This window comes from Saccoglossus kowalevskii, chromosome 8 (genome assembly GCF_978046115.1).
Source record: "Saccoglossus kowalevskii chromosome 8, keSacKowa6.1, whole genome shotgun sequence".
Lineage (NCBI taxonomy): Eukaryota > Metazoa > Hemichordata > Enteropneusta > Harrimaniidae > Saccoglossus > Saccoglossus kowalevskii.
Genome location: NC_140648.1, coordinates 3,509,138 through 3,522,275, shown reverse-complemented (window position 1 = coordinate 3,522,275; position 13,138 = coordinate 3,509,138). Strand labels below are relative to the sequence as shown.

The 13,138-nt window shown below is 32.1% G+C and overlaps 1 protein-coding gene across 5 annotated transcripts in view; it reads right to left on the bottom strand.

Moving 5' to 3' along the window:
• LOC102810273 (transmembrane channel-like protein 7) overlaps positions 1-13,138 on the bottom strand; it is a 30,227-nt gene that overhangs the window by 2,767 nt on the left and 14,322 nt on the right. For 4 of the 5 annotated variants that reach the window (XM_085502029.1, XM_085502030.1, XM_085502028.1 and 1 more), the window contains 15 exons: positions 10,930-10,999; positions 9,864-9,945; positions 8,644-8,787; positions 7,802-7,825; positions 7,210-7,283; positions 6,799-6,956; positions 5,733-5,880; positions 5,266-5,427; positions 4,500-4,666; positions 4,162-4,279; positions 3,256-3,353; positions 2,973-3,080; positions 1,808-2,014; positions 1,058-1,213; positions 225-302 (listed from right to left, as the gene is read on the bottom strand). In XM_085502029.1, coding sequence (XP_085358155.1) covers positions 225-302; positions 1,058-1,213; positions 1,808-2,014; positions 2,973-3,080; positions 3,256-3,353; positions 4,162-4,279; positions 4,500-4,666; positions 5,266-5,427; positions 5,733-5,880; positions 6,799-6,956; positions 7,210-7,283; positions 7,802-7,825; positions 8,644-8,787; positions 9,864-9,945; positions 10,930-10,999 — 1,794 coding nt within the window. The remainder of the gene's footprint in view (positions 1-224; positions 303-1,057; positions 1,214-1,807; positions 2,015-2,972; positions 3,081-3,255; positions 3,354-4,161; positions 4,280-4,499; positions 4,667-5,265; positions 5,428-5,732; positions 5,881-6,798; positions 6,957-7,209; positions 7,284-7,801; positions 7,826-8,643; positions 8,788-9,863; positions 9,946-10,929; positions 11,000-13,138) is intronic. The other variant, XM_085502027.1, reaches the window with a different exon arrangement.

Below are 13,138 nucleotides of genomic sequence, written 5' to 3'. Positions count from 1 at the left end.
AGTATTCTACAGTATTACGTATTTGAGCTTCAGTAACAATTTAAGATGACTCCACAACAACTGTACAATAACAATCTTAAAGGTAAATAAAATACAGAAAGTACTGGGATACTATCATGATTAGCATAACATACTCCAAAAATGTTGCAGTGAATCTCATGGAATTTGTTACAAATAACAGAGAAATGTATAATTTTATCTTGTAAAATAAGAATTCAACTCACATGACCAACTGCTCTTTCAGTCTGATAACCATTTCCCTGTGTGCACTGGCTATCGAGTGATAGTAATACAAAGCCAGACTGTGGAGAGGGAAAAAACGATAAATACTGGTACATCTAATACATCTTTGTAAGTTACATACAACATACTGTTAACCGATTTATGTTTGAGAGAGACAAATTTTGTGATTCAGTGAAAATTTCACTCTGGTTCTACAACATAGCATTGACCTTTGCGGTGAATAAATTCTTGCAACGGAAATTAAACAGTCCACGGTATCTCATGATTACTCAACATACATGATAACCCCATGACCTGACCCCTCAACAGTTACTTGGCCTTAGTATGACACATAGTTACTGAATAACCAAGTTAGTGAAAGACCAAAGAAATAATTCAGTCTGACAAACAATGTAGTCCGATATCAGAGGGACAAAATGTTACCTGTATCACACTATAACTTGGTACTACTATATAAGTTCTATTAGTAGTGCATGTGCTTATGCGTTCTATGGTCAAAATAAATAATATTTTAATGTTTTAGTACATCTAATTTTTAGTTTAAAAGCATTTTTCTATTAGAGATATGCTTCTCATCGAACAAATATGGTATATAGTATTTATACTTTTACCAAACAACATAATACACTTAACACAAATATATATCACCACAAACTAAACACTGAGTTCTGTCTACATGTGTTATCATAACGATAAAAAGCTAGGCATTAAACAGTTGATTTGCTCCTTCTGTCAACACCACAAAGTACACAACATAGACCTGTGCTGAGTTCATGAATACAACATGAACTTTTAGAGAGTAATTATGACTTACCAGAGTATCACAAGGAAAGGCACAGCAAAACCAGCTGAAAAGATGAAATTAATAATATCTTGCATCCACTGCGGCCATGTGGCAACGTTGTTAGTTACTGTCGTCCACATGGTTGTTTGGTTGCGGAATGGGCCACAGGCACGTGATGGTTCAATTCTAGCAAAGAGGAAAATAACATTTATAAAGCGCAAAAGATTTAATACTTTCATTCAAAGAAAGAAAAATGTTAACAGTAGAATCCTACTCATAGATAAAATCAAAATTATTATTGAGCCAATACAAGGATATTAGAGTGAAAAAAAGTTTGGTGACACCACTCAATTTTTAAAAAAAAATGTTGGTTTTAAACATAGCAATGGCAACAATTTTTCCATTTTTGAAACATTTTTATAATTAGTTTCTGTGGCAAAGATAACACTCGATATTTCTAATCACTGAATGGTGACATGGGGTGGAAATGTATACATCGTCACTGACAGTGTACTTTTGGTTGCCTTGAATAGTTATTAAAAAAGAGCTTTAATAAAAGAAATGTTAAAAGTAAAATAATGCTGTATCATTGAGTTCTATAGAAATTACTCTTAAATTTGCATAAAATATTTCCCATTTCTTCCAAATATTGTTTATCACTGCATAGCAGTATGTTGTTAATGCACTGTGCAATGAATCAATGTAAGAATCCTACTTTTATATTAGAATAGAAGCATAGAAGCATACAGTCATTTTCTCTCGTAATAACCAAAGACTTACTGCATTATACTGAATCCAATTGGCAGCAGACACAACAAGAATGCAATCAATAAGACCACCATAAAGAAAGTATTAGATTTGGATGCTCGATACGGTCTCGATGGTGGAAGAAAGTTGTAGATCAAACTCCATTTCTTCAAGTAGAAGAAGATGAATGATTTCATCACACAGATAGCAGGTAACAAAGGACTGAAGAATGCACCAAGCCTACAGGGAAAAGAATACATTAAATAAAAGTGTTAACCCCATCTGAGCTCATGTTGTTTGAGACACATCATAACATATTAATATTCCTGACTGAAGTACTTGGAATCAATAAATTAATAAAGCACTTCAAAATGTTGATAAGGACAAGATGTGCTCAAAGCTCAAAATCGGTTAAATAATTTTATGTTAGAACAAGCAGCCGCTCGGCTGAGATAGCCCCGCTGTTAGCAATGCATATTTCAATTAGAGAATTGAATATATCATCGGCTGACATAAGGTAAGGTATGACGCAGGACGATGAACGCCGGAAAATCACTCATATGATAAGCTCTACTCAACAAATGTTTAAAATTGTCTAATTGATATGCAAATTAGCTCATTAATATACCCATGCATATGGTTTGCAACCCAAACATTATCAGGTCTGTGCAATATCACAGAGCATCTATGTACCAAGTTTCAGATATCAGGAACACACATACATATGCACTAATCGCAAAGACTCCTATTGTGTGCTTCACTCGCAGAAATCAAAAAGAAGAATCTTTTCATTACTATGCAAATTAACCTAATTAATGTGCAAACTGGCACCAAATCCAAATTAGATTTTGCACTAATTGTAGTTAATGAATTGTGTTTTTGTTTTTTATGCTTCACACACACATTTAATGCTAAAGACTAGAAAGAATATTTATCAAAATTATTTATCAATGATTCCTTATTGGACAAAAGCTTAATACTCTTTAAAGAATTATTCAAATTAGTGAATTTGTATTAACTTCATTAGTACCCATCTGTTGAATATTTATTGTGCTTGTCAACAAAGGGGATACACTTACATTACAGGTGGTATGGTACACTATAGGTGATACACTATAGGTTTTTTTTACATGCCTAATAGACAGTCACCAGGAATCAGATGTTATGGAATTAATTACTACAGGATAGATACACATACCAGCAGATTGTTTGAGAGTAAATAATATCCAGTACATTCTTGGTAATCTCAAATTCTTGCTGTCCAATCGCTTTGGTTACTCCACAGATGCATTTCGTTACAAGAAATCTGAAATAAAACAAATCAATATTTATCAAATACTCAAGTGGAGGAAAAGTTTCAAAGCTAGATTTAAAATATACTTGAACTTTAATAGATATCTATTTTACTGAACTACTTCATACAATAATGGTTTATGCAGTTGACAAAAAACATTCAAATTATAAAATATCTTTTTACTCACTTTCTTGGAAACTCAACAAATAATATAGTACCGCCAACTACAAAGAAATCAGTTATAGCCAATTTGTACAATTCCTGTCCAACATAAGTCTCCCAACACTGAAAGTATAAAAATGATTTGAAATGGTGAATGTCTTGTCTGTTTTTTGATCATACTAGTCTCACAAGGTGTTTTCTTTCAGTATTTATCATACTAGCCTGGTTTACATGATTCCATTATTGAACATGTGAAATGCAGAGTCAGGATACGGTCCAATAGTGAAACTGAAGTCATTTTGAATCAGAACCTGTACAATTGTACATGTGTAAATGTTGATTTGATCTAGTTTCGAAATAACAAAAGTGATTAGTTAATCTAATAATGTACAATGTATGTACCAAGTTTGAACTAAAGTCTGTCCATACATGACCAAGATCATTTACCAATTATGAATCAGATCACAAACACAAGTATTATAAGATGTATGTGTAAAGTTTGAATGCGATCGTACCAGGCACATTCAAGATGGACGAACAGACAAATGTATGGACACAGAGTCAAATCATAAGTCTGTGTCTGAATGGGAACTAAAAAGACTGTCTTAATAACATTATTATATCAAAAGTATCATTACTTATGATTATAATTACATATGCAGACTAGTATAATTCCAGCTTGAAGAACTGCACAAGCCAAAATTTTGTTTGAAGCATTTATCTGAGATCCACACCTTTTCCCTCCCTCCATAGTTGCATGTAATTCAGGTCTGGGCTAGGATAGCTCGTGAAAGCTTTACCAGTCAGCTTTTTTATGTCTGGCCTCAAAATGTAAAACAATACACTTAAAGAACACATGGATTTCAAGTTATCACTCAACAGAGAATTCACTAAGATTAGTGAAAATAACCAGCTGATTTGAAATATTTACCTGTAAGTTACTGGGTTGACAAACGCCACAGGTATCTTGATCTTCAGAATCACATACTATTTGGGGATAAATAGATGCAATTAAAACAGCCAATGATGCCAGTCTCAGAAACACTGTCCTGGAATGATAATTATATTAAACTCATTAAACAATCCAAACAAATGCTGCGAAGTACATGTATACGCAAGAAGAAACCCAAATAATAATTACCTGGATAATTTGCATAAATTAATCATGGTTTTGATATTGAATATTCAGAGAAAACTTTATGATACTGACTGATTATTCTGTAAAACCATGTGAATGTATAAAACCAGACTTAAACCAGAAGTGCATACCTGAATAATGTGAACTGTACTTCAAACTCTGGGCTGTAGTCTTCAAATCGGATTAATGCAACAAATATCATTGGCACTACTATATTAAGTGCTGTGATGGTTATGGATGGTAAATAGCTGATCAAGAACAATAGCATCTCATTATCTGTGACTGGATTATTTTTATTCTGCAAAATAACAAGACTAGGATGTGAGTTTAGACTGATAAAAACAATTGGCATAAACTGTATCACTTCCAAGCTTGTTTTAATTTTGTTAGAAACAAATGTAATAGTTGAAAGACATATTTTAACAATAGAATTGTTAGGGTGAATATCCGGTAAGTCAAAATGAAATTCAAAACACATTCAACATTAGAAGATAACCTCAAGACTAAAGTTAATACACTTTGCTTGCTTTTTAAAAGTCAGTGGCTCATCCTGCATACACATAAAACAAAGACAACAAATATGTAAATATAATTCAGCCAAAGAGTTGTAATATGTTTTTTATAAAATGAACAGCTTTGCAAATGAATATCAAATTTTCTTCACATTGCATTTGAATTGCCTGTCATATAAAGAGTGCAATCTTTCTATTGTTAAATGTATAAATTACTAAAACAGTACAAGCAAAACAAGTACGCTGATTAGGAAGATCATACATTCAAATTATTGATAACTATCTTGAACACCTTGATGGCTAGCACTATCATTACTAATTTAAACGATAAAAAGAAATAAATTAAATAATTAAATGTAGATTATAATTAGTAAAGTGCACATACCTGGAGAGCAAAGTCAGTTGTATAGTAGATAAGATATCCAGAACCAGCTAGGATGATGATAACAATAATATTAATGATAAACCTACTCGTATAAAGACCAAATTTCTGACATCCTGTACGACCAGCTCTTCTTAAGGCACGTCTTTCTTCTTCCAAATCAGTCTAGAAAATAAAAGAAATTGCTTTATATTTTCAAAAATGATGTTTCAATGTACATTAAAAAGGGTAGAAATTCAAAACAGAAGTATATAATGATTTAGGTGTTTGTAGACAAATTCTAAAATACAATGTAAGTAAGTAGTTTTAATAATCAAGCATAAAATAAATGTAATTTTTTGATAACTGTGTGCTCTAATTGGAGATGTGCTTTTTATAAAGTAAATACAGTCTAAATATTAGAAAAGGGACCCTCTATAAGAGAGAAGGCTTTCTCAAAAAAGCAGCTACCGGTATAGTAGATTACTTACTGTTAATTCAAAGTGAAGACTTTTATGTTTTAATACAGCAGATTTAGCATTAGTCATACTGAAATCCCACCCAGCAAAGACTTTATTGCAGTGTTTGTAAAAATGGTCCTCTTGGTTTGCTAAACTTTCTCTGAAACCACGAGCAGTACTGCAATGCAGAAATAGAAGACAATCAAGAGGGGAAAACACATAGACATCTTTATATTAATTTTAAATTTATAAACATGTTATCACTTCAGTATTTCTGAATTGGCTAGGCAGGTTGTATTTCATAGTTATTTCTTGTTATTCCAGGGTACATTATTTAGTTTTGATCCTACTAGTAATATACTTAAAAAATGGTGCAGTGATGCACTATTTTTTACCATTTTGACAGTATTTTTGTAGAAAGCACAAAAATAAAGTTGTGAGCATCCCAACCCTTATTAAACTGATGAGGACACTGACCAGAAACAAATAATGTATTTGAGGGGGGGGGGGCTTGTATTAAATTAAGTTAAATACATCACAGCAAGGACTTATAGCGACAGCAATAGATTATTCCTGTAAATAGCGCCCTCTAGCAACAGATCAATTCTGTCATTTGAAGATGACGTAGATGGGTGAAAGCAATGCTATTCATATAAACAAATGTTTGCTTGTGTAGTTGTTCATCATTCTTTATTGACAGACAAATGATCTACAAATGGCATTGGTTACACCCTTAATAAGCCACAAAAGGCCAATGGTCTTTTGTAATTTTTACTAAAATAATGTTTCTTTATTTTGATCCAAAATCTTTTAAAGATTGGGACAATATTTTTAACAAACGCAAGCAGATATTAAACAGAACTATCTTGTTGATGCGTGGTGAAAAAAGTTGACAAAAGGTTGTGAAAGGGTTAACGGAATGTTAAACACAACATTGGCAGAGTCTGAACTTAAACCAGGCATGTACAGGTCATATTGAAAAAAAATCCACAAAAAATTATGACAATGGTGGAATTGTGAACACTAATTCCTCCCTAGCAAAAATCATAAAATCATAAAAGTAAATATAAATCAGTTAATGGAATCAATCACTTACTGTCTGACCATGAGGACCAAACTTAGACTAAAATAAGCAACACAGACGAGAAGATATGCTAATGGCATATTGTATTTAATCTTTTCCCCTTCTATTTCTAAAATTAGATCATCGCTATAGTAGAAACCATAGAACAGCTCTGTTAACTCCATAAAACCCTGTAAAAATAAATGTAAGGTCAGTTAAGACCCATGGCAGAGAGACCCAATAATTGTTCATTAGGACACTACAGTTCCAGTATGACTACACTGTGATATTTGTTGTAGTCAAATTTATGAACACTATACAGCAACACAAACTAACATCAATCCTTGTATAATCCTTGTGAGAGTTCCTGTACTGTACCAGTAATAGACAAACTACAGTAATTGTTACAATTTATTACATAATACACAGAGCAAGAAAACTTACCGTTCCTTGCAGAAAATCCAATACATACGAGAGTGGGTCGGTATTCTCAGCAATATCATACGGGCATGTCTGATCTAAAGACATAAAACATGAATAAATTAATTTCAGTAAAAGTAACATTTTTCGACAGGTAAGTAATAATATTATGTATTATAAAACATCTGACCCGCTAGGTCAAGTAGTTACAGCATGCCTGTTAATGTATTGACTTGGATATCTGCCAAGCTAAATGATGGACTGGTTTCAATGCAAAGATGCATCAATTTTCACCACTTATACATCAGTGATAGAACTGATTGATGAATTATAATATGGTTATCACTAGGATATCACACTCAGGCCTGGTTACCGTATATTGACCTCTGGGGTGACATTCCTAGTGAACTGTCTCTGTGCACACAGTACTTTATTTACAGTATACAGTACAGTATTTTCAAGTGTTAGTAACAGTAAAACTGTTCACTTGGTATGAGTGAACCAGCTGTGGGATGCAGTAAGTGAAACTTGCATTAAAACATACAGTGCCAAATACTAAACATGCAGGTGTATGAATGCATATATATTTTAGAAATCTTGCATATAAAACACTGACCTTCTATTATTGAGACATTGTTTGCTTGAGGAAATAAATGAATGAAAAAATTGTGTAAAATGCTTTCATCTGTGCAAGTAGGCACTGGACACAAACTAGACAACTAGACTGCTGAACAATTAATATAGTTGAAAAAAGTACGTGTCTGGCACCATTTTCCCCCTCCTCCAAATTGTGTTCTATTCTCTACTATAAGGGGTACATGATGACAGAAAAAAATGGTTCAAGTTATGAAAGACAAAAAAGAGGTAGGGGTAGAGTATGTAGCTGTATTTTTTGTTGATATTTTGTATGTTTAATTGATAGAAATTACTGTTGTCCCTTGGAGTTGTCTTGAAATGTACATATGAATACCATAATGTCATAAATCATATTTTGTCCTGACAACTGCATATTTCTGATGACTGAAACATACCATAATTTCACACTTCTCTATTAATATATTGGTAAACTACAGCACATTATTGCAGTTTGAGGATTTAAGAGTGTTCGCAGAGACAAATTTTCGCGAAAACCACTGTTACTTTCAGTCTTAATGAACTATAAAGTGAAACGCCAAAAAAATTGTTAATTTTTTCATGACTTCATTTTTCCATCACATATTAAAGGAGCATACATAAGTCAACAATCCGTTGAGTAAAAATTCTGTAGTGGTAATCAAGTTAAATGTAATTATTCCAGTATTGTGAACAGTTGGGTGAAAAAATTATTATCAACATTTGCATGGTTTTAGTATAATACTGTACATTTAAAGGCCTGCACAGAGCCAAGAGCTGTAACATGTCATCCTAAGGCGGATATAATGTTATTGTGAACAAAACAAACAGAAAACATGTACTTACTTGATCCATCATAATCTAGCAATCTTGAAAAGGCAGACTGGGGAACAACAACAAAAATCAACCACAGGAGAAAAATGTAAAAATTTAGAAAAACCACCCATTTCAAAAAGAGAAAGTATGTCACGATGCCGCTTCCAAATTTACCTAAATAAATACAGAACAAACAAAAAATGTATTGCATTCAATCAAGGGAAATGGTGAGATAATCACACAGAAAATTACACCAACCAGAAATCAATAAATGCTTTATTCAGTCACAATAGATGCAAAACCTTAGATGCAAAAGATCACCAAGACCTCACTGGAAGCAAGAATTATAAGACTTGGTTTTGGCTCTCAAATTGTGTTCAATCTCCTATCTGTTCACTGACCTATGAAACTATGGTATTTCAAAGAATAAACACGATAACTAGAGAGAATGCAACACAATTTGATGGGCCATAAACAAGTCTTGTGACCTTTTCACTCACGAGACCTTGGCAACCATTTCTGCCAAAGGGTATTATGACGTACAGACCTTATACTAATTCAGCTGATTGCTCTAGCCTGAATATTTCAGTAGAGTTAAAATGTTCTAAAAGTTGTTTAAAGTCTTAGCTTTGATTAATTCCCCTATAAGAACATTCAATGTGTGTATGGACAACATGCTTGCAACAGGCATATATTATTGAAAAAACTGTATCGAGAATACCGGACAATAAACAATACTATATACCGATACTATGAACTTTATTCATTCTAGAAATAATACCTTTATCACATTTTATACACCAAAATAGCAACATGTTTCTTTACCATTGTAAATTATTATTATTAGGAAAGAAGCATAACAGGTGGCTTGTACCCAAGGGCTTGTAACAAAATATAAATATAAGAAATACAATGTACTAGTATTCTTCAACTGAATATTAAATGTTTTTTCCAACCAGCAACATTATTCAAATTTGATGCTTAGTAACATATAGCAGAAAATGTACGATACCAGTTACTTCAGAAAACAACACTTGATACAAAATAGTTTTCTGGTCTGGCCAGGTATGAATGCGCAAATAAAAACAGGAATACCTAAATGTTTGTTCCCCAGAAACTAGCAGTGATCCTATTGTTGTGCTCCATCTCAGGACGAACATTAGCAACAGTTTTCAATCATGGTTGCTATTAGTAAATTCTATCTCACAGGTTAAGCTTGATTCAAACATTGTCCTAAAATAGGAACTCACCCTCAACTTCTTTGAACGATGACCTCCATACTTCCAATTGCATCATTATATCACTCCACCTTTCTTTAGTACGTTTCCAGTTCTACATGGGTTGAAACAGAACTAATTTAATAAACAATACTTGGCATGTTTAAATATCCAACTTTCTCTCTTCAATGCCAAAAGTTGATAAAAAAAATTGTATTGTGGATTGATATTTCTTTGTGAAATGATATTAAGTAATAAACAGATACTGTATTGTATTTATTAGATTTAATTATCATGGACAACCAAAAACCCATGGTGTATATCATAAATGTTTCATCTACACTAGGACAACAAATCTATGAAGTGAAGCATAAAAGAACAGCGTGAACACTCATTTCTCCTTCATTTCTAGAAGATGATTTATTCTATCTGTCAACACATTTAGTACCATACACAGTATAATACATCAGTACCAGCTTCTAACAGGTTGTTTAATATTGATCTTAAACTTTCATAATTCAGTTCACTGGTTATCAAGAGACAATAGTTTACAGCCAACATATAACACTATCCAAATAGTGAATATGTGATCATTGGTCAATAAATATTGGTGGTCATTTCTTCTAAAGTCAGTACAGAAAATATGATACAATTTACAGTAGAGTTCCTGTAATTTGCATAATTTAAACTTATTTTTGAAAAAAGATGGCAGTAATTTGGTAATAATTTATGCTACCATATTTGTTTCAATAGAATTGCATCATCAATGTGAATCAAAAATGTTTTTGTTTTGATGAGATTTAAAGTAGAACATACTTGCACAGGTCCATGTACGCTAAGTTTTTTAAAAGGATATTTATGACAACAGATAACAAAAGGTATTTATTTATTTACAGATGCTCATGAATATGCAAATAGTTATGACCATAAATATGGTCTAAAATAAACATTAGACTCCCATTTAATACATATAATTGTGCAAGAACTTCAAATGTAGAAAAAACAAGAGCAGACAATTTTTGACAAATTGAATCTTAAAGAAGAGCAGAAAATGCTTAGAACTGTCACTAGACAATATGAAATGGTATGTGACACTTACCATGGCCATACTATATTTACATTGTGTACACCCTGAAAGTGTTTTTTGGGTTGCAACTTCAAACTGGGCTCTGTAAAATAATTCAAAAATAGAATCAACAAATTTTACGAGAATGGCAGAAATATTTCAGTAGCTGGGAGACCATTTGTAGTGGGGTCATTGAAGAATCAAGTTATATTTGCTACTTCAGTTTATGTACAACAAATGTTTTTTTCACACTAAAAGTTGATTCTTCAAACCAAAGAGTTATTGCAGATCACATGACAAGGTCGTGAGGTTGACATGATTTAGTGATTTCTCCTTTAATCACATTATTTTGAAACTGATAATGAACTCATTACTAACTAGTACTGTTCTATTAAATTGTTACAATGCAACAGAGGGAATGCAGCTTTTATTAAAGCATCTAAATATATATATATATATATATATAAGTAATGGTGAACTTTTAGTTTTCAATTGTTCAAGCAGAATGAATGAGGTTTATATTATGAAATACTTTATTTTCGCTTGGAATTAATTTTCACTATTTTCGCTGAAGGAATGATTCAGTGTAAATAAAATCCAGCAAATATACCTTTTTCCCATATTTCACATTCACTCCTCAGAAATCATTGAAAATAAATTCCATACAACACCCAAAAAACACTTTTCAGCAAAAATTAATTTCAGCTAAAATAAAGTATTTTACAGTATTAGGAATGCAGCTTTAATAGAGATTTTACAGTATATACATTCATACTATGCTACATTCATATTATTCAACTTCCTTGATGCTATATTCTAGATACAGTTTAATTCTGCCTACCATTTTTGAAAAGATTATCCATACATTGGGCCACTCCACTTAATGCTGGAGTTACTGATACATGAATGGATGAATGGACAAACCATTGACCACTCTCTACTTACATGACAATTTTAAACAAATGTATATTCAAGTTCTACATTTAGAACTAAATGTTTTTGTCAGTAAAAAACTTTAACATGTGCAAATTTAAATAAATGTCTATGTTGACAAAATGTTATGCTATACACACATAAAATGTAGGTTTTTAAGTTTTTTTTTATAAGATATGGTAAATAGTCGGCCATTTTGAATCAGATCAGAAGCATATATATATTATTATGTATCAACTGCATGTACCGGGTATGTACAGAGTTTAAAAAAATTTGTCTATAAACCTCTGAAAAAACATCACTGAGAAAAACAAACAAAAAGAACCTAATCTATACATAAGCCTCCAGCTTATGAAAACATATACATGCATGAAAATTTAAACTGATGGCCCAGACATGTGAGAAAATATACAGATTTGGTTTAGGATCTGAATGGGCAGTCACAGATATGCATTGCAACATTAATTTATTGCCTAACGATTAGAGTACCCAATAGATAAATAAATAGAACCTACATCACTGGTAACTAAATAGACATGCCAATCATCATCAGGATAAGTAGGCAATTTTCAGTGTTGAAAATAATATGTTAAATTAATTATTAGTGATGTGGTTGGAGATCACAAAAACTGCATATAGATCAAAATTTATAATAATAAATAACGATTGGAACCCTAACCCATCATAGTTTGATATTGTGTAGTAGTACGGTAGCTACGTTAACATACAAAATATTAAGTCAATTTATTTAGTGGGACTAGTCATATTATATTACAACAATCTGAGTCATCGAGAAGAGTTTATGGTGATTTGACAAAAGGGCAGCAGTATCTGGAGATTTAAGTATTTAAAGATAGCACCAGCACAGTATCTGACAAACCAGCAACATATGAAAACACCATACAATGGATTAGAGACCGTATTTAGTACTTGACGTCACAGCAAATAAAAAACATGAAAGGTATACAGGACATGATGTTTGTACTATTTCTTGTACAGAACAACCTGTTGATGACACAAACTACTGGCACATAATTTGAAATCATGCAAAATATTAAAATAAAATTATTTTAAGTAACTATGCATTCTATGAACAAAACAATGTATACAGCCCTGGCTTTAAAGACTTTGTTTAATAGCCCAGAGAGCTCACAGTTGACACACTCAAAATTACACTGCAGTGCTATTTTTCACATAAAAAAATTTGAATGGTGTTACACAATACAAAGACCCAGTGTTGGGAATTACGATGGCAATAAAGTGTTGCCATAGGTAATGAATTGTAATTAATAGTTTTCTTGCATAGGTA